The 22417-nt window shown below is 37.8% G+C and overlaps 1 protein-coding gene across 50 annotated transcripts in view; it reads right to left on the bottom strand.

The window, feature by feature from the left end:
• The window catches only part of MBNL1 (muscleblind like splicing regulator 1), a 200187-nt gene that overhangs the window by 2962 nt on the left and 174808 nt on the right, over positions 1-22417 (bottom strand). For 13 of the 50 annotated variants that reach the window (XM_005600995.4, XM_023621132.2, XM_070239156.1 and 10 more), the window contains 6 exons: positions 22081-22134; positions 21059-21212; positions 14759-14794; positions 13982-14076; positions 10950-11024; positions 4952-8354 (listed from right to left, as the gene is read on the bottom strand). In XM_005600995.4, coding sequence (XP_005601052.1) covers positions 10968-11024; positions 13982-14076; positions 14759-14794; positions 21059-21212; positions 22081-22134 — 396 coding nt within the window. In that variant the 3' untranslated portion in view covers positions 4952-8354; positions 10950-10967. Of the gene's footprint in view, positions 1-4951; positions 8355-10949; positions 11025-12103; positions 12168-13981; positions 14077-14758; positions 14795-21058; positions 21213-22080; positions 22135-22417 lie in introns of those variants that run through there. The other 37 variants (XM_070239145.1, XM_070239148.1, XM_070239162.1 and 34 more) reach the window with 11 other exon arrangements.

Below are 22417 nucleotides of genomic sequence, written 5' to 3'. Positions count from 1 at the left end.
GGTACAGTTACAGGGCCTGGGACAGGTGTGGGTGGTGGGAAACAGCACAGCAGTGTGTAGTCAGTGCTCTGTACATCTCGTGGGAGTCATTAAACTGTGAGGTTCTTGCCATTGAACCTGTACCTCAGAGCCTCGTATGTTGCCTGGCATATGGCCAGATTGTTGTGTTTTTTTTTAAAGATGGGCCCTGAGCTAACATCTGTTGCCAATCTTCTTTTTTTTCTTCTTCTCCCCAAAGCCCCCCATACATAGTTGTATATTCTAGCTGTAGGTCCTTCCAGTTTTGCTGTGTGGGACGCCACCTCAGCATGGCCTGATGAGCGGTGCCATGTCTGCACCCAGGACCTGAACCTGAGAAACCCTAGGCCACCAAAGTGGAGTGTGCGAATTTAACCATTCAGCCCCATGACTAGATTCTTAATGTGTGTTTATGGAACTGAGTCAGTGCTAATTTAAGCTTCTACAATAAATCTATGATAAAATGTGATATGGAAATGTATTAGTGCTGCTCAAATATAATTAGAAATATTATCTTGATAAATATAATAAAAATATTTTAAATAAATTGTTTAATGGCACAATTTTCACGATGATTGACACAGCCATTCTATTACTCAATCTTGAGCACAATTTAAATAAAGGGAGAATTCAATTAGTTAAACTTAGATATGTCTAAACGGTCACTTTCAAGTTGACAAGAGTTGGGTGAGGTCTGTGATCATATCATGCCAGGACATGAAAGAACAATTTTCGGAGTGAGTCAAAAAGTACTTGATTGTCTGTTTGAAACGTTCACTATATACACAGCAATGAGCAGGTCTATTGTGGGGATAAATTACAGCAAGGCAAAGTTTCACCGCTGCACAGGAAAGACAGAACTGCAGATAACACGAGAAGATAGAGATGGAGCGCACATGGCTGCTTTGAAAGGGATGTAACCTAAGAACTAGGAGGAAAAGTTAAAGTGGAGTAATTTGCAGAATGGATAATAATGAAACAGCAATCACAGTTACCACATATCAGTGGCTTGCTGCACGCCGGGCATGTTCTAAGCACTTTATACATATTAACTCAGTTGTTGTCTCCATAGCAACTAAATCAGACCGTCTAGGGGTGGGGACCAAGCATCAGTACTTTTGAAAGATCCCCCGGGGAAGTCCAATCTTCAGTAAAGTCTGGGAACCACTCAATGCCCTGCAAGGTAAATATTCTTGTTACTGTTTCTATCTTATTAAGGTGGAAACTGAGTCACAAAGACTTGCCAAGGTCAAAGAGCTGAACAGTCGAGACATGAATCCAGGTGATGTGATTCCAGAGCCCCCCATCTTCTCCATGCCAGTGCCTCCCCAGTGCATCGAGGCCATTTCTACTGATGGCTTTGATTTTTATGAGTTTAAGAAAATTTTCGGTGCACATCTTAGATAATCATTTTAGGAGGTTATAACCTATTCCTTTGTCATTAGTTTCCTACCAGCGTCTGTGATATTGGTCTCCCTGGGCAGTACCCGTCTTTACCATGCACAAGGTCATCAAAACCAGCCCTTCTCTCTGCCTCAATTCCTACCCCCACCAGATGTCATCACATATATTTATCTTTAGAGCCCACCCAGGGCCACACCTGGGAATTGGTGGCACTTGTGAAAGGAAGTGGCCCAGTGGTACAGCAAAGCTGGGCAAACGATGAGTTCTTCCGGTTACTGAGGCCCAGTTGGTGCCTAGATTTCAACTGTTGATTTGTTAGATGTCAATTACTAAGGCTTCTAGCTCCTTATATGTCTTTCTATTTTTGCCCTAAACCAAAGTTGTTTTATACTATGGGACGTTGGGGTCCAGGTGCTCTGTTTAGCTTCGCTGCACTCGCTGTCTGATAAGAGAGGTCATAATCTCCTGCAGACGGGTGCACTGCCTGCCACCTAAATGGGCTTCGGAGATCTGCTTGGCTAAATTTGTGGTTCTTTGGCCCTTCACTGTTCTAAATTTAAGTTCAAGTATATACTTTTTCTTCAAACAGCTCACTTATCTCGAGACCTTCAGAGCCACTATGACTGCTGGTTTCTAAGTCCATTATGAACTGGGTGTTCTCCCGTGAATGGATCCTGTCTCCGTGGGCAGTCTGGGTCATAGCTATCCTGGTCCCAGCCATGGCCTTTCAGCTATGACTCAGAGGTATAACTCAAGATTTAATTCCCCATAAGACCTGTATATCTAGTGCTGGAACAGATTTAATAAGCTCGGCACCCGGGCCTGAGCGATCACACACACGTGGGACCCTCGTATGGAGAATGTGTTTTCCTCTGAGGCTGCTTTTTATTTCCCAGGAGATGGATTCACGACCCCGGCACAGGACGCCGTTGCAATAGTTAAAACTCCCCTCCAGTGAAGCTGTGCCCTTTGCAGCGGAAGCACACAAGCCCACCGAAGCTGCTGTTTAACTCGGCCGATGACCTCGTCTACCTTCAAGGTCAGGGATTCTATTCCTGGGGCCCCACCGAGAGGCAGATGTGACTGAGAGTGGCAGTTAGAATTTACATAACAACCTGGTGGCTCCAACCACCTGAACAACCAACCCTTCAGGCTAATTCTTTATCTGTTAAAAAAGGAATTCTATGTTTTGTCATTATGAAACCCAATTAGGGAGAAAGAAACTGGCCACTCTTGCTTCAGTAAATTGTTTCTGAAAGACCTAAACAGATTTTATCTGTGTTCTAACCTGCCACTGCTATTTTTTTCCTAAAATGGTAAATTCAAGGGCAGGCTATATATTTTTTTCCCCAGTTTCCAACATTTAATTAGCAAAAGGAAAATATTACATGAACAAAGAAAAAGCTCAAGCAACAGAAGAAGGGCAGGGACCTGAGGGGCGGATTCCTCAGGAGACAAAAAGGGGTAGGCCCTGCCCCCTTGGTGGCTGCAGCCCCGGATGGGGGCGGTAGGACAGGCCAGCCGAGGATGACTGAGGATGACAGGTGTCTGGGCAAGTGCAGACAACTCTGAGAAGTGGGGCAGCCGGGCTCGGAGGAAGGAAAAGGGACATCCTAGAGCCCCAGCCCAGGTCAGCCCCAGCACACACCTGGACTTTGCTGGTCTGGGGTTCAGAGCAGACGAGACCCTCCAAACCTCACACAGACACAGTCCAAGGGTTGTGGCAGATTTACCACCCAGCCCGCGTGCTGCTGCTGCCAATATGGGAGCATGTTGCAGGGCTGGCTGGGGCCAATACAGGAGGAATGACGTGCTGGAGGCTGCCAGGGCCCACAGTGGACAGGGCCACATGAAAGTCATTTCAATGAGGCCCACTGTTGTTCTGACAGAGCAAGAGAACTCACAACAAACCCCTTGACATTTAAGTCTCTAACTTGCACATTTTGGGACCTCTTCATCATGTTAATACAGCAGACTTTGAACACAAAGTGGATACGTTCTAGGCTTTCAAAAGTTTCCAAGTTCTTGAACAATATTATAACAATATTTTCTCCAGAACACAGAGTATCTCAAATGAAGTGATTGCCTCCGACGCATTGGAGAGTGGAGTAAGACAGGTAGAAAAATCACAGAACCCTGTTGCTGAGTCTCTGAGGTTCACTTACGTGTGAAGTGACCATTTCCTGCAGAAAAGAAGCTACTGTTCAAAAGAGTGCCTCACAAAAATTGCTTCACGTCGCTGACCTTCAGGGTCACCCCAAAGTGTAAACTCCGTGAGTCTGTAAGGGCGTAGTAGCGCTGACAAATGATTTTCTTCCCCAAATGAGAAAAGGAAACTGACTTCTAAGATGGGGTCCCATCCTGTGAGCTGAGGACCCCTAGTGGTCCCTGTGGGAATACCTCCTTCTGAACAACAAGCATTGTCCGGAGAATGAGTCTCTCAAAAACCATTTTTCAGATGCACGTATATGCTGTTGCAACTAATAAAACACAGTTCCACTTAAAGTACTGAAACTGTTACAATGGCTTTTTGTTATTGTACTTCTTTTTCAATTAAAAGACACCCAAAATGCTGTCACTAACTGGAGAGAGCCGGAGGTTTTGACGTTACTCACAAGGGCCGTGAGTCCCTGCTTTACACGACCGTCTCCACGGCAGCTACGCTCTTTTCGATAAGCGGCACCTCGAATAGTCGGCTCCGCTGAGAATAACAGAAATGCTCTCTGGAACTCAACCAGTAAGAGAATTGTACTAAATACAAATAACGCACTTATCCGTATTGCAGTAAGTTGTAGGGAAAAAAGCATGACCCACAAAGGAGAATTTGCATCCTCTGACCAACCACCAAGTGGCAGGGTCACATAAAGTAACAGCGAGTGAGTGGAAGAGCAAATATCTTCCTAGTGGGACCTTGGCTTTCACTGGTCACCTGTGGAAACTGCAACATGCAAAGCCATGCGGGACACCAGGCTTCACTGGAACCTAAATTTTAATTCACTGTTTAAAAACTTCACACACACACACTCAAGAGTGAGTTATGTCATGGCCTGGCTCAGCTTTGTGTGTGCATAAATTCTTCTATCCCTCTGAATAAAGGGTCATCATTACTTCATTATTGAAATATTCTCTTAGCTTGCCTGATTTCCAGGGCTAGCTTCCCAGGGCAGTCAGGCAAAGAGAATTTCTTTACTAGAAAGACAGGGATCTAGAATTGATAAGAGAATTTTTTTTTTCCTTTTAGTTTTCCTTCCTTATACCTAAAATCATATCAAGTAGCACTTACCATGTCAGGGGAGGGGAGGGCAAGATTTTTCAGAAAACACTGGGCGTAGGATGGCAATACATCACAACTCAGATTCTCTCTCTCGATATCAAAGGAGAGTTCGTGAGAAAGACAGTGAATGCCTTACTTGCAATCAAGTAAAACCGGACAATGAATTTTCCTATCCATGTGTTCATAAAGACAGACACGCACGGATACTTGAAACGCGCAAAAATAATTTACTCTTCAATCTCAGATACACAAATATACTTAAGAAAGAGAAGTTTTATTAGGGCAATTTCACTTTATTTTTCCATACAGCAAAGTCAACTACTGCAGTAATAATAAAATAAGCATAAAATAAATTGCAGCCCAAGACAAATACATAATTTTAAGCAACTACAAGCAGAAAGTAAGTTGTGATTACATAATAGTAAAACCAAGCACGTCTGTCCTTTCAGCAGGTGAAAGCTGTGGGGTTGCTGATAAGTGCAACACTGTAACCAGCTGGGGGGAAGGCCGGCTACACTAATTCATTCAACAAGTGCCTATTACATATTTGCTGTTTTGAGTGCTTCTGAGTTGAAAATTAAAACCGTGAAATTTGAACTGTGTTTTATTTTTTCACCTGCTGAAAGAACAGGATCCTACAGCAATTTAAAAAACAATCACATAACAACTATAGCTACGGTGTGCTGTTTGGTTTGCCTGTTCATGGTTTAAATTTTGTGAAAGTCAATACTTGTTTTGAAGATTTGTGTGTGTGTGAACAACAGACCACTGAAATTGGCAGAAACTGATCTGAATAGTACACGTCCTTAGTATAGTTCTTTCTCTCTTTTTTTGTTGTTGTTGAAGTTTTAAACATGCAGTAGTTTTGAAAAAATGTAAGGAATATTTGATCCATGATTTCACCTTAATGGTTGAAGTACCTGCTATTTTTGGTAATGATCTTCAGGCAGATTTGGCCCAGTGGAGTTTTTGTCAGTCATGAAATCTTGGAAGGATGGCATATCTTTCCAGCTGAAAAAATCCTGGCAAACTACAAGCTGTCCACAAAAAGCAAAGCAACATGTTTGAAGGGGTTTGGAGTGCTAACTCTGTGCCACTTTTGTAAGCAATTTTGCTCAGTCTGTCATTTTATTAGCCTTAACAAAACTCCTTGTAATTATAGACGTTTTTATTCAAAATAAGATCTTACTATTATACAGGTTTCTCTCTTTTGACTATATACAGAAGTGCAAAAAGTCAACCTTCTCTCTCAACGTTCCAACATGGTAAATTGCAGCATAATCAACCCTCAAGAGTTTGCACACACGCTAGAATTCTCATTACGTAAACCTCGAGTATTTGGATTATCAACAAAAAGTCCCTTGTTCTATTTATTGATTATGCAGCTTATTTATAACAAGGCCTGATATTCAGGGATTTCAAAAATATTAAACAATACTTTAACATTTGAAATGGATACAGTAGAAAATAAATTTTATTCTAATATCTAGGATCTAGATCTTCTTATAATAACTAATTACAAACAAAATAAATCATCAAAATATTACTCAATTGTCTGCCAGGATTGTTGCCATAGCAACAACTTAACTTCTTACTTAGCAATGATTATATATTTATAAGATATCCATATAAAAGATCTTTGTTCTTTTAATGAAAACTAGACAAGAACTAACAATGACTGACATTCTTACACTTTAATATTAAATCAGTAAAATATAAATCATTTAGTTAACAATAATACGAATATTCATATGACACTACATGTAATTCAAAACTGAGTATGTTATGAAGGAAAGACTACTTTAATTTTTTTTGTATTTTGAAAAATTCATCGGTAAAATCTAATAAAACAAGAGTCTATAAACTGAAATGGTATTCAATTGTTAATAGAAAATGAAATCTAATAAATGTAGGAAATGAAAAACTACATTTTAACAAGAAAAATAAGTAATATTCTACAATGTAACTAACTACAATAACATGTGAAGTCACCATTACTCTCTTAAACACGATTGAAATTACATTGGTATGGGTTCCAACCCGTAATGTAATAATCTAAGGCTTTAATAGATGTACAGTACAATCGGTGAGATCAACACATCAGTCTTATATTAGAAAGCGTCTCTCTCAAGCATAAAAACTTGCGGTAAACTTGGGAGTATGGGAGGTTCTATAACTGAACCCTCGCTTCTCCCATTCCACACGGTAACTACCAGTGACCTGGCCCCGGCTTCAGCAGTGTTCACAACTGCCGAGCAGAGCGAAATTACCCTTCACTAGCTGCAACATCCAAACCACAGAAAGGGAATTCCTTTGGATGAATCCATTCTTAAAAACTGAATGCACATCTATTTTTTTTTTTAATTTTGTAAAAGGCTTTCTAAGGCTATAAGCAGTTAATCTGAACGAAACAAAACAAAACAAATCACATATAAAATTCACCCATGTACTTAACCCACCCAATCACTAGGTTAATTAAACATTTTCCATTTTCATATTTTGGTTTATCATGCATCTGATGACAGTGCTGCTTTCTTCTTTGTTTAGAGTCACTATTTTAAATGTGACTGTGATGAAGCATTTAAGCAAATGTGAAACCATTTTTGCAAAGCATTTATAGTCTTTTGACTTTTGACAGAGCTATAAATAGAAGCAAAATAATTTCCTCAAACATTTTTTTTTGTTATCGTGTCTCAGAAATGGCATATCCCTTTTGAATAACATGTTATACAGTATAGTATGCATAAATATTACACTACAATGCATTAAAATAATTTTATATATATATCTATCATATATATCTCCAGTATGTGTGAGTTTATCCGTATTAAGAGAGTCGGTGTTGTGCTATTGTTACTGTAAAGTTAAACTGGCCATTTCTGAGACAGCTTTGGTTTCAAAAAAAAAAGAATGGTGCCCTTTGACTGATTAGTAGTAGCGAATAAGCAACAAAATGTGGCTCTGAAAACAATAACACTGAAGAGATAATACTCTAATTTGATGTACAGTCTATGGCACTTCATGAGAATCCTTAACAACATGGTACTTAAAGCCATGATGTGCTCTAAAAGATACACAGTTGTGGTTTTGCTTGGCACATTCATCTCTGTCAGATCCCTCCCTCACCACATCTTAAAATCTATTACATTAAAAATATTACTCTTAAACAAAAATGACTGTGCATGCACGCTCTCATCTATAATGGCAATTTTAAATACAAGGTGCACCTTTGTTATTTGTAAACCTTGAAAGAAATAAACTTATTTTTAAAAAATTATATCTTGGTCTACAGACGTACCAATACATAATAGAATCGTGGTTACACCATAGTCTGTCTTTTCAAGATGGCATGAATATATAGGAAACTAATTAGGTATGCATATTTTAATGCATAACTCTGTGCTAGAAAAGAAAGACAATGTTGTTCTTGTAGACAGGAATATCACCTCAGCACAAATATCAATTAAATGTACAAAGTGTATAGGCAACAGTGTGCAGTGGGTTTCCATGTTGTCTTGTCTTCTGGTTAACATGCAATATGTGGATGTCTCGTGGCTGAGGGGCTCGTGTGTGTGTTGCTTGACGGTATATACAATATGGCTAATGACCTCGTCCTTTACTCTAACCAAGCACACTGTCCTTTCCTCTTTAGTATGATCTACAAGGGAAAAAGAGACAATCTTTGTTAAAACGGACAATATCTAAAAACAGTTTCTAATATATATTTAGTATGAAAATTGTATTTCTTGATTTAAAATGTGAACACATGTAGCTATCACATCTTCATATAAGATCCAACACTTCACAAGTACAAATGGATCTAAATTTGTTATCATCTCTATGAGAATAAAATGACATGCACAGCTTAACACAATTGTAGACTCTGCTTTAATATCACCCACCACTAAGCGGACAGTATAAAATCCACATGCAGAGTCAAGGGGCACAACAGAGCAGACAGCGCTCTTCTTCAGCACTCTCGTCGTGGACCAGAATTTAACTCTTTCTTCTCTTCTAAAGTTCAATGGGTTTCCAGAGCAATGATCTGGCCTACAAAATTAAAATCCACCCAACCATAAGTCCTATTAAACACGATTCACTGTATTTGGGTGCTCGATTAGGATGGTATGAATTTGGAAAAAAAAACAAAAACAGAATGACACTTTAAGTGACTGTTTGGAATAATTTAAAGGTTTTTTTTCCCCTAAAGCCAAGAAAAATAAAGACTGTTTCTTATGCTCCTGAGGAATTAAGGTTGAACAGACATTACAATGTACTTGTAAATTAATAGTTCTAGTTTTTACATAGAGTTTGTTCTCATCAGAGAATCGTTACATATTAAAAGAATGCTTTAGAATAAATACAATCTTGAGATTGAAAGAAATCACCGTTTTGCTGCATCAAAAACCTGTTTAAATATTACAACTCCTCCTGAAAATGAGCAAGCATTTGTTAAGTAAACAGAACATGAAGAACCTAAGCTTGAAGGCAGACAAATCCACTGGTTTGCTAATTGATGGACTTAGGGCCATTTGGTCTCATTTGTTTCAACCTGGATTGCTACTAAGAAATAGAACACAGTTACAGATATACATACCAAATATACCCAATTGACTATAAAAGCCTGAAACAGATTTTTTAAACATGTCAAAGGGGTACCCTTCTTCTAAATCTACATGCTACGGAGCAATGTGCTTATTCAAAACCGTGGCTCCCGTTCAGAGTATTGAACCTCACCACAAGGACTGCACTGAGGGCACTTAGAAAACAGACAAAAATCCGCATCAAGAATTTAATTTCTCACTGCAGTGTGTGCCTGGTAGCACTCTCAGATCGAGTCTGTCATGTCTTTCTCACATGGCTCTCAAACTTTGCGTGTCCTCTTCTCCTGCAGGGCTCCACCTGTGTTCCAGCTCTTGCTGTGGATTATCGTCACGAGACCTCTGGCTGGTGGTCTGCCACCACCTCCTGACTCGACACACTGTCCCTTCTTCTCTGAGGCCCTTCCTCCTCTCTACAACAATCTCCATTGTCCAAATTCACTTATTTTCTGACCCTGTTGGGAAAATTACTCCATCTTTGCTCCAAGAGAAATTTGTTCAAAACTCTCTAATTTTAATATACTGTGCTGAAATTTACATCTCCATCTCATTGTCTATTCATCTTTATCTCACTGACATGGTAACTACCCCATAGTAGCACCAAAAAATCATTCATAAATGTGTTCACGAACACATAAATGAAGGCAGGGAAGCAACAAAGAATGATCGCCTATCTTATTTGCTAGGTTCAGTTTTAAATATAAAATACATTAAAATATATAGATATTATATGTAAAGTATAAAAATAAGTGCCCAATATACTTCTGAGAACATATGCCAACTTGAATGCATGCATACTGAATCAGACATATCCTCTAAGGATGAAAAATGGCCACCTTTGCAAGTACTTAAGTCAACATGTCTGAGGGAAAACCACCAGACTTTCAAATTATTTTTGAGCAACGGCTACATTTTCAGAATTATATGGTCCTCCCAGGTGACTATTTTGAAGTATCTAAAGTTCATTTGGATATGTGGATGTGTGTGTATGCATATATGTGAGTGTGTGTACACATTTATTTCAAGTCAGAGCTTTGCATTCTCCTGTGTGTGGTGAAGCATGAGGTCAAGTGGGTGGGTACATGTTCTTATTCACAGTATAGCAAAAAAATTAAAAAATAAAATAAGTGATGATCTTTACCAGGGATCAGCAAACTACTGCCTGTGAGTCAGATCCAGCCTGCTGCCTATTTTTGTAAATAAAGTTTTATTGGACAAGGCCACACCCCTTCATTTACATATCGCCTCAGGCTGCTTTCGCTCTAGGAGGGCACAGATGAGTGGCTGCAACGAAACCATATGGCCCGCTCAGCCAAGAACATTTACTATCTGGTCTTTTAAGAAAAAGTTGTCCAATTCCTGATCAATGCCTTCTATGTAATTTTCAGTCATCTTTTTCCTTCATGCTTGTGTTTATTTCTAATATGAAGAAAAAGCAATTTATTTTTCCCTAAGTATTATGTACATTTAAGTGATATTAATATATTTATTATAAATTTGTATAAAATTCCTCATAATCCATCGAAGATAAAAATGTGAGCTCTATAAATATTTTCACTGAAATTTTGCAAAATTTTTTTAAATGCATTACACAATTGTTATTTTTAAAAAACCACCATGAATAGACACTATATATTACATAAGGAACTTACTGTTTAGTGATGAAAATTCTACATCTGGGTAACATACTTGTGGCTAGTCAGATGTTCGGCAGATATTATGGGTATCTAGCAAATAAAAAATTATTTAATGAATGATCCATGCAAGCAAGCGAACAACCAAGAGATGAAAACATTTTAATATTAAATTTTTTAAGAAAAGTGAAATTCAGCTGTGAGGTGACAGTCCTTATCTGGTCAACATAACAGTAAGTTAACGTAAACTTAGTGCCAAGGTAGCAACTCATTTTTTTAAATCCTTGGGTTAAATACTATTCTATAAATGTTATCAGATTTTAGGAAGTAAAAGAAGTAAAACTATCAAAAATTCATGCAGAGCAGTAATCGAAAGAAGCCCTTTTTGTTGGCCTACACACGCACACACGCCTGTGGTTTCAGTTGTTTAGCAATTCATAAATCAAAGCAGGAAATGTCTTGCCTATTTTTGTGCAACCAATATCTAACATTTTCTTTCAACTCAGGATGGTGTCTAACTTTTTTTTCCAACTTAAAAATACCAGGTAAGAATTCCAAAGGAGTATTTCAGAAGAAGCAGATAAGAGGGTAAGTTTACATCAGAACATATTTCTGAATTCTGATTGCACATTTTATTGTATTTTAAATGGGCAAGAGAATTTACAAACTTGCGAGGAAATGCAATAGGAAACCCATACAGGGGTGACTTATTTCAATGGTCCCCAAAGCCAAGAACTTCCAATTCATAGCCTGATTCTCTTCCCACCAGGAAGGGCAGCTCTGCCTGGGAGAGGCAGCACAGTGGTAAGACCGTGGGAGGACGGAAAGCAGGCTTCTTGCATGAGTGATCCCCCACCCCGCCCCAGGCCGTGTAACCTTGAGCAAAGCACTTAATTACTCTTGCTTAAGTTTCTTCATCTATAAAATGGCACTAACCCCATTTCAGCAGGGTTGATGGGAGAACAGTGAAATCACATACATGAAGGCATTCTGTTGTTGTTGTTTCAATTTAGATGTCCTAGACTAATTCAGCGTATCGCAATCCACGGTCTGGAGTGTAAATTAATATGTCTCTATTTTATTTCCATTTCTCAGCTGACATCTTTACACAATTTTACAGCATTGGCAAATGGCACGAAAACGTGCTCCAAGCGTAATGAAGCTTCTCATACCATTTTTCCTGCTGCTGCAGGACAGGAGGTTGCACCCAACAGTGTAGAAGCATCAAGGATGGGGCTGTCGAAACATACCAAGGACCTTCAACACCAATCGATGCAGATGAAGGGCCAGCTATAAACTTCTGCATGCATGCAGGCTGCATTTTGTGGCATCAGCTAGTTCCAGCATTGCTAATGTACTGTAGGCATATACATATGTATGTATATGCAGATATAATATATGTGTGTATATATATATCCATTCCCTTTTCTTTCTTTTGGTTGTAAAACAGTATGAAGACCCAAGATTATGCATGAAATGGTCACAGCACAATGCAAAAAGTAAAGTGTCCCCTACAACCCAAGTGGCCAAGGGCATGTTGGAATTTGCTTTGCTATAGTTCTGCTTACACCAGCAATTCTACAGTCATACGTGGTTCACACGAGAGAGTTCAGCATCATTGATCCGCACCATAAATGGGCTGCATTGAATCCATTAAGAAATTTCTGCTATGGATTACTTACTAACATGCCACATATGCACAATCTAGCATTCTTGTAAATGAGTCTGATGTGTTAGCATAAATCCAGGGCTATTTTGACAAGCTTTTGAAAAACTAATGATTTTTTTGCCAAGAGATGTTTAAAGCTTGTCTGAAACTTTAAAATACATCAATTTTGGCTTGCGGCTTTTGAAAGTTTTTAATGGTTATACTGATAGCTTAGGATTCTCCTTCAACAGTACATGGCGTTCTGTAAGAACAAGGGTGGCGACCCCTTGTGGCCATAACTACAAATTCAGATGACACCTGGATGCTCTTCTCTTCCCAAGCGCTGACAGGTTGATACTGGTTTCTTTTGAGATTCATTCGGCTACATTTAACCTTTCTCTGCGGGTTATCTGAAATTTGATTTGGCTCTAAATTTTTTCATACGCTATTAACCCTAATGAACTTTGTTTTTGTAACAAATATGTCTATATATTTAAGCCAAAACTTACTTTATGTAAGTCTGACTTTGGTGCAACCAGTATTTCCCAGAACACAATTTTAAATAGAATCAGAAAATGCAGGTTGAATCAATGTCAATTTTTAAATATTAAATACTTTAACAATCATTTTCTTTTAAATAGTCCCTCTTGTACATCATAAAATTTAAATTTCTGAAATAGATTTCTTTTACTTAAAAGTAGCCTGTGTAATATTACTTCATAAACTTGCATGGAACACAGTATGGCTCAATTTTCCATATTTGATGTCTTTTTTTTCCCTTCATAACTCCCACATTTATGCTGGGTAATTATAGAAATAAGAACACAGGATTTTTTTTTTCCACTTAAAGCATTGAGAATCAAAGCTCGGACACAAATTTAATTTATTTGAAATATGCAGTCTGCTTATCAAAAAATAAAACTAGAATGAATTTATAACAAACTCTATTTACAAGAGTGGTCATTTGTGGCATACGTAACACACAAATATTTTGCTTCTAATTAAGAATTTAGGCAAGAACTGAGAAATTGTATATGCCAAATGTTCATAATAAAAACCTTAAGATTATGTACATTTTTGATTGGTCAAAATACCTGCATTATTGGTTGAGACCAAATTGAGAATTGCTTGTGTAAATATCATTTTAGTAGCTTTAGAAATGGAGCTGCGACAACTTTGGAGCACTGATAAATGGCATAAAAGCATTCTGCTGCTCATCATAGAGAGAATGTGTAGGCCAACAAGAGGTATCTTTGAACCCCATGCTATTAAGGCACCCTTGACAGCCCTCGTGGACACGCAGGCCCCACCGACCTCAGTGGGAAATCCACGTGCGCAAGGGCTGTCGGCTTGAGCCCTATTAGAGTTGGTTTTTAAGAAACAAAGCTGTAAATTAGCAAACCTGGTTGGCTGTGGCTGTTGCAGCGAAGGGAACACTTGTGGCAGATGTTGTTGCTGCGGACACAGTGGCTGGCGTAGCACCGTGCACCATGGGAACTTTCGGAGGGAGAATCATATAAGCAAACATACAGAAGAGTGTAGCAATATGGAAACCATGGCAACATGGAGAAGATAATTGGGCATGGTATTTATCACAGCAATAAGCCATGTGACGGGACATCATCACCAGCGAGTGACATGCAATCACAGCGCAAAGCAGGACAACATTCCAAGGAGAGAAGGGGAAGAGGGATGAAAGAGAAAAAAAAGGGGAAAAAAAGCTTGTTACCATCAAATCAAGAAAATTGACACAAACAGGCTTAATTTGCTAAGTCAAAAACAAGAATTTCATATAGTGTTCATAGACAGTCAAAATCTAAGTCAAAATACAGGTATTTACTTCATATATACAGTTATCTGTTTGAATGAAAGTATTTTTTCTCATTTACTATTATAAACATATACAATATATTACTTTTATGAGACAGATTTTTTTTTACACACCAGAACTCATAGTCCAATCAAAATCCACCAAAGGTGACTGAAGGAAACTTGTGTGTAAAGAAAACATTTGTGTGAGTCCATGTCAATTAAACAGAAAATGGCATTTAATTGACAGGTGTTAGTAAAGGGAAATGGACTTGCCCAATAGAGATCCGTTAAACTTAGCAGTGGATTTTGAGGGGCTGTGAGGTGCACCATAGGTTTAAGATAATCAAGAAACAAAGCTGGCACCTACCAACACTTGTAGCGGGTGTCATGCACAATATTGAGCCTGCCCATCATGCATTGCAACAGGAAGGTGGATTTGAAAAGGGAAAAGAATTAAAACATCCCATCACACGTGTAATTAGGAAATTCATTTGAACAAAGAAGAAAAATTGTTATTATGGGAACAGTGGCATGTAACTGTCAGCACAATCAAATCACACACTAGCACAGTGATCAATTAGACCCAGTCTCAAGTGAAGAGTACAAGCCAGTTTAACTGTGTGCTGGTACGCTTGCTTCTCTAACTGCCGCCTATAAATAAAAGTACTTTGGAAAAAATTTAAACCTGCTTAATTCTTTTAAAAATAACATTGTAATTTGTCTTGTTTTAATCTGGTGACTAGCCATCTGGCGGCTTTGCTATTTCTGACTTTAACATATGAATCTATTAACGATTTCTTTATATTAAGAACACGTTAAATAATTTGAGAAACTTTTTATTATCAAAACGCTAAATAATTCGAAGCACAAAACTGACTTAACAACGTAATGAAACCAATACATTCATTTTCATTCCCTTGGTTTTATTTCCCTGTTCTCTGTAGCACCAACCACACATACATGGAGGGGTTGTGATCATCCATACAGGAACTTTATTTTGGGGGATACCAAGCAAAAATTTATGCACAAAGAAGAAGTGAAACTTCTGCATTGTCTTAGTTTGGACTTTAAGGGTAGAGAAAGCATTTAGAGGGGACATAACTTTCTTGTAAGTCTCGAATTGTTTTACTTAGTAGATATCTGGGAAGATAGACTGGCTTTCATTGCTGGTTTAGACCCTCGGGACTTCTTGGAATAGTGAATGTTCTACAAAATTTCACATACAAAAACTTGTTAATCAGACTTAAACAAAAAACCCGAAAGGGAGATAATGAAGACACGTACATCACATATGGGGCGTTAGCACTGATGTTCACAATTGTTCGACCATGATGTTAAAATAAATGTTACATATACAGTCCCTGTTCTCTCTGACATATAAACATTGAAAAATCTAATTTATTTTACCAAGTACAGGGCACTTTCCCACATACTGAACTACCATTCTTTCTATGAGATTATTTTAGACTTCTAGGGTTTAAAATATCAAATGATTTTATATTTCTATCTAAATCTTGGCACATCCTATTTAAATACTAGCAGCATCTGGGATGAACATTTGTTAGAAAAATATCTGCCAATTGAGTCTTGTGAGAGATGGCCCTACAAACAAAGCTGCCATTGAGAAACACAGGTACTTAACCAGCATCCCTGTGAGAGCTGCAGTGGGACGGTGGGCACAAGATCAGTGACTAAACTCGGCGATGGAGCCAGGGACGCATCCTCCCAGGTGGAGAGGTACTATGCTGAGAGGCAACATGTAGGACACTTGAAGATCTCTGTTATTTGCTACCACTACTGAGTCAAACACTAGTGAAAGACAACAACAAAAAGAAACCAGTAATAACAGAGACATTAATTTGAGACAGTAGAGCAAGCAAAATTCAATACTGGGTCTAGATCCTGGGCAACCATTCTCCTCTAATGCCAGGGCAGGAGCACTGGGAAAAAGAGGATGGAAAAAATAAAGTAGTATTTAAGGAATATTAAAGCTGTTTTAAATATTGTACATGTTATGTTTTAAATTTATTATTTATTATTATGCTGCAATTTGCCTACTATATTTCATCCCATGCATAATTAAGCCTGCACATGCTGAAAATGAGTGACCCTACTCCTCTCTCTCTAACACCCTAAAGCTTTCACGATTTGAATTCCAGTTTGAGCTATCTTCCTCATTACCATTAGAACCAACGCACACAGTTTTGAGAGGGATTTGCAGCAAATAAACATAAGGCAGCAATGAAAATACTAGCCAGGGTGCAGTAACTCACAAATATGAAGACATAATGCTGTAGGACCCACTTACCAAAAAGAAAAATCACTTTTGAAATGACCATAATATCCATCTTTACATCAGATGGGTTGATTTACTAATAATGATACACAGCCAATTTAAAATTTTTTCCTCAATTTTCAGCACAAGGCAAAATTTAAATGAATGTATTTGTCAATTTCAAATTTTCCCTTCAAAGATATTTACATAGCCAGAATAGTGTGTTTCTGAGGGACACATTATTTTAATTACATGACTTCTTAAATTACATTTTTTAATGGATCTTTATAAAGATGCAGGAAAAACAACTAGGAAGGTCCTTTACATAGGAGATGTATGCGTAGTTAAAATTACTTCAAGGAGAATGGAAAGAAGTAGAAGGAAGAAAAGATTATAACGGAGGTTTGTTTGTTTAGTGGTTTGAATTTGGATGTGATACTTAAGCCTATTTAGGTATATTACGATAAGAAGTATAAAGCTGACTTCAGGTCTTCTAAAAATAATTTATATCACTTAGTACTAAAAGTTCACAATTAATTGAATTATTCTCAAAACTGATATCCAAAGAAGCAACAGCTTTCTGTAATTTCTTTCTGTTTCTATTCGATCTATTGAATTCTATTCTATTACACTACCGAATTCAAGAAATAACAAATAAAACTTAGTGCTTACACTACATTCCAGGCTTTATTCTAAACTCAGGTCTGCCTTCCTGTTGCCATTTATGCCAGCCTTTTGGGGTTGTTATGAGAAAAAAATGAGATAATGTCTATAGGGCACCCAGCACAGCACTGCACAGAGAAAACACTCAATAAAATGTAGCTCTTTGGAACAAACTGTGGGAAACAACTTGGCCTAAGGCAATAGGGAGTGTGGGGCTTGGAACTGGAGAGCAGGTACACTTTCTAAAGGATTTACATTTTGTTTTATTTAAACACTCTTACATATTTCCGATTCTAGGTTTAGCCCAAGGGTCATAAATTTGTAATCCCTAGGGTGAATACTGGTACACCATGTAGCATACAATAAATTTTTATTGATTGAATGAATGGAAACATGTATGGATGTACGAGTGGATTGATGGATGAATGGATGGATGGATGGATAGAAAAACGGAAGGATAGAGGAAAGAAAGGAGGGAGGGACAGAGGGAAGAGATAGATAGATGGTTGGAAGATGGATGGATAAATGGGTACATGGATGGATGGATGATGGATAGACGAGTGGATACCATGTAAGTCCAATTTTATTCTTAAAAGTTACAGTATATAGTAATTTTTCTTAGCTAGCTAACTGGCTTGCCACTGAACCAGGACCTTTTGCCAGCAACCTAGACTGAATACATAGTCATCTGCTCTAAGGATGTAGCCAACCATGCTTCACTGTAACTTCAGTGAAATATACCTACACATCCCTGAAGTTATTACTGAGGCAACAGACTACAGAGCTCTAAAATTCTAAGCTGAAAAAAATAAATGACTTCCATTTTCTTTTCGATTTCAATAAAGCCTTCAGAATATACCTTCCAAATTATTATATTGCAGTCAGATGGAATGCTCTGATCATATAATTCTTCCTATGTCTGCAGAATCACCTAGACTTTGGAAAATTAACTTCCTTTTGTCCGAGGTATTATACATGAGATTACAGATGAATTTGTGGTAGGATAGATTTCCTGTAGCTCTCAAAAAGTATTTTAAAAAATTGAATTAGCTGACGAAATCTAAAAATTGAGAAATTTCACACAGCAACATCCAAATGTCCAGAATATCTGGGAAACAATCCTAAGATCTGACAACACTGGACATGAGGGCCTCTGCATTAAGTTGTGGAGGTTTGCACAATCAACTCTGGGAGGCATAGACACAACCAGGCCTCATTCACGTACACAATGATGTACACGGAGCCACAAAGGGTGTGCGGTGCACAACAGGCACAATGTGCCAGGCAACAGAAGTCTAAGTCTGAACACTGACCTCTCCTTGAGGTTGGGCCTGTGTTCCCCAGGGCCTCCCAGACCCTACAGCTCCTAATTTATTTCTTGCTTCACGTCTTCATGTTTCTTGCCTGGCCCCTAAGGCATCTCAGTTCACATTCTCTGCGTTAGACTTCTTCCCTTCCTGGCTGCCTGACAAAGTGGTTTGGCAGAGGTAAAGATGGGCTATCTATTTTAACTTTTTAATGTCATAGGACCAGTTTTTGTGTACACAGGCACAGATGACAAATTATGAAAGTATTTTGAAAGAATGATGGAGGCAGTCCCTACCTCTGACCATGTGACTAACAAAGGTCAACCTGCTGCTTAAGCCCTTTAAAACTGGGTTACAAATAAATGTTATTTTATATTAATATTGCAATAATTTCATGTTATATAAATTACAAACATTAAGAAAGATCATCTCTGATGCAAAATTAATCATAAAAATGCAAATATATCTTAAATTTTCAGATATTTGAAAGTATTGTGGCACATTTTATTTAAATTAACTATGCTTAGTTTCTGGAACAGAGAAAGAGTGTGATTCTGATTTATGAATGCGTTTATTGTTTTTCCCTGACTTGACCCTTACCTAGCATCTTTTCCTCTGTGTTATCCACAGCCTAAAAGTCATTCCAGGGAGAGACTATCATCATAAATAAGGGTCAGATAGATCACGCAATTAATGGGTATGCTTATTTAGAAAAGTCTTTAGTTGTTTTTCTCTAAGTCTTCAGTCACTTGAATGTTGTTGGAGAAACTAATACAAAACCCATTTGATAAGACAGATTATTTTAGGTTCCTTTAAATAATCTATGGAAGAAGTTGGATTTGTTTTTATTTTTAGGTTTTAAATAGGAAAATTGTCATTTCTAATGGCAATGTTTTATTCAATGAAATAAATTGTCACAAATAATTTTTAATTTCTTTGAAGAAATTATGCTAGTTATCTGCACTCCCTCGAAATTCTGTCTGGTGATCTGACTCTAGAAAAATTGATAGGTTATTTGTTAGAGACAGATCTAGGGGCACGGAAATTTATATAAAAGCAAAAAGATTAATTTCTCGAAATCTCTGAAAAACTACATATGCTGAGAAGGAAGTTGTAATCTTATAAAACAGAGAGAGAAATGTGATTTTTCCCTCAGAATGCAACAAATACCTCCAGATAAAGATGATTCCATTTTTATTCTGAAATGTAGACACTGCAACTAGGATAGATATTATTTTACGACTGCAAACTCCATTTTATGCATGTGCCTGGGGCATAGGCTATTTCAATTAGTGGAGTATTCTAATTCATTGAATGTTACTACATATTCTACATATAAATGGCCAGTTTTAAAGATGTACTGTATAAAAAGCTGTCCTTAGCAGCAAAAACTAACATGAATGTCATTTATTCTTTTGTTATTTAAAAATAAATTATCACATTCCATTGCGGCATTATGAACCTAAGGCACTGTAAATACGATCAATATTTATAATATACTAATGGGGCTGGACCTTTGACATACGTACCTAGTCATTAATTTGTTAATTTAATTAATAAAATAAGTTATTTTATTAAATAAATCTCTGAACCCATGGTAATTTGTTTAGAAAGGTTAAGAGGTAATGAGGAAAATGGGATTAGAGTCTCCCGTTAGTTGAATTCCAGATTACAAGGAGTTGAATATGTATTTCCTGAAATAAATAAAGAGTGAGGAAAAGCAAATTTCCAGGTAATTCAATGACTGATTAGTTATTTTTTAATTTTATATCCTTGTGGATAGTTCTGGAGTATGTTTATATGACTAGGTTGAAATCAATGGAAACCACAAACGTATAATTCAACAATAAATGTAACTTCCCTGGACACTTAGGGCTATTTCAACACTAGTGCAGGAGCAATGATGATTTTTAGCAACGTACTTATTGGTAGTGAGAAGAGCACCTTTTAAGAGCTCTGGAACACAGAGTCAGTTTTTTATTCTCCACCTTGAAAACAAAAAGGCTGAAAAATAAAAAATCAAAGCTGAAAGTGTCATTTCATATAATTCCAATGAACTCTATGAAATCATGAAGGCAAAAGGGTCTTACAGCAGAAAAGTGTCATAAAATAGCTTGACAGACACATAACAGTGTGGAGGAAAGAGGAAAAAAAAAGAAGAGAACTATATTTCAATTCCAAATGATAGAAACAAAAGTAAGTATATAAAACATCACTGATCTTTCATCTATTTTTCATTAAGCTAAAAATCTTAGGTTTTAAGGAAAACCGCATGAGATGCCTCAGTAAGTTTCCACTGCTGACAACCTTACCTTCCACCTGGCCTATTACTAACAAGGACCTGGGGCGTGGTCTGTCTGCTCTACCAGTGAACTCTGCGAGGGCCGGCAGGTTCACCTGTGAACGCACTCAGACCCCTCACCTGGTGGGAGGAACGCCGTATGCTGCTGTAACTGCATGTTGGCCAGAGCCTGTTGGTACTGGAAAATACCGGTGTTAAAGACTGCGGTGGCACCGTTGGTTTTTTCAAGAGCAGGCCTCTTTGGTAACGGGGGAAGTACAGCTTGAGGAATTCCCTGTTTAGTGAATGAGTATAAAAAACAAATACCAGTAAAAAGAGAAAAAGAAAAAAGAAAAATCAGTTGAAGGCTAAAATTGTTAGGAAGCACGAGCAAGCAAGCGGCAGAGCACTTAACTACCCGAGGGGAAAAAAAATCCAATAAACAAAAAATTAAAGAAAAACAACAAAGCAAGATCAAGCTTTAAAAGAAGCATTATTTTTGTCCAAAAAAAAAAAAAAACCACAAAAAACCCCACTAGTGCGAGAGCACGTTAAAATGTGTTAAAGTGTTTTAATTGTCATAATGCTTCAGGCTTTCTGTGAGAAGCCACTGATTTGGGCAAAGAAGAGAAGCTGCGCTGTGCGCTCCAGGAGGAGTGGCGAGTATAAGGCATGTTAATAGTTAATCGTCCAGAGTGACCGAAACAGGTAAAATAAAAACGCATCCCGCTCTGCCCCTCCCCCATCTGCCTAGACATGCAATGTCCCTGAGCATGCAAGTTTTTTTTTCTTAAACACTGAACTATAAATATTAAAAAGTAAATAATTCTATCATTTAAGCCATGCTAACCAAACAGGTACATCAATATACAGTCAAAAATACATTTTTAATGTCCTTAAAGTATGTCATTAGAACGTTCCACAATGTAGTTAAACTGAATGTGGACTGCCGGCTTTCGGAATCTTTCATATACAATATTATCCATCCAGGTACTTATATTACGGTCTTTCCACCAATTTTGTCAGGAAACCACACTCAGTTTTTCATTGTACTTTACAACTTTATAACAGAAAAAGGAATATATACTTTAAAATTGATAAAAAAAAAACTTGTATCTACAATAAAGCTACATGCCAAGCTAAAAGGTGAAAGGTCATAGTACCAGGTCAAAGGTTGCCTCGAGGGGTCGCTTCAGTGATTTGACAGCCGACTGAGTCTTAATTAGCAGGCAGCGAGCACATGATGGCAATGGGCCAGTGGGGTTCAAGCGCATTAACATAAACAGCAAGCAGAGGTGCATCATGGGGGCAGCAGTGCATTTTTGGGTAGGTGAGAAAAAACAAATAAAAAAACAAATCATCGGAATGCCATATACAACGAATAACAAGACTAAGCATGCACAATAAGGGCACTACTGAGTTGTTATGGGGAGGATAACTCCTCTTCGTAGTTAATTACAAACAAGATACTCTAACAGAAAAAAAAAAGAGTGAAAAGAA

The sequence above is a fragment of the Equus caballus genome, chromosome 16 (genome assembly GCF_041296265.1).
Source record: "Equus caballus isolate H_3958 breed thoroughbred chromosome 16, TB-T2T, whole genome shotgun sequence".
Lineage (NCBI taxonomy): Eukaryota > Metazoa > Chordata > Mammalia > Perissodactyla > Equidae > Equus > Equus caballus.
Note: the sequence above shows the minus strand (reverse complement) of the source record. Positions and strands in the feature narration are given on the sequence as shown.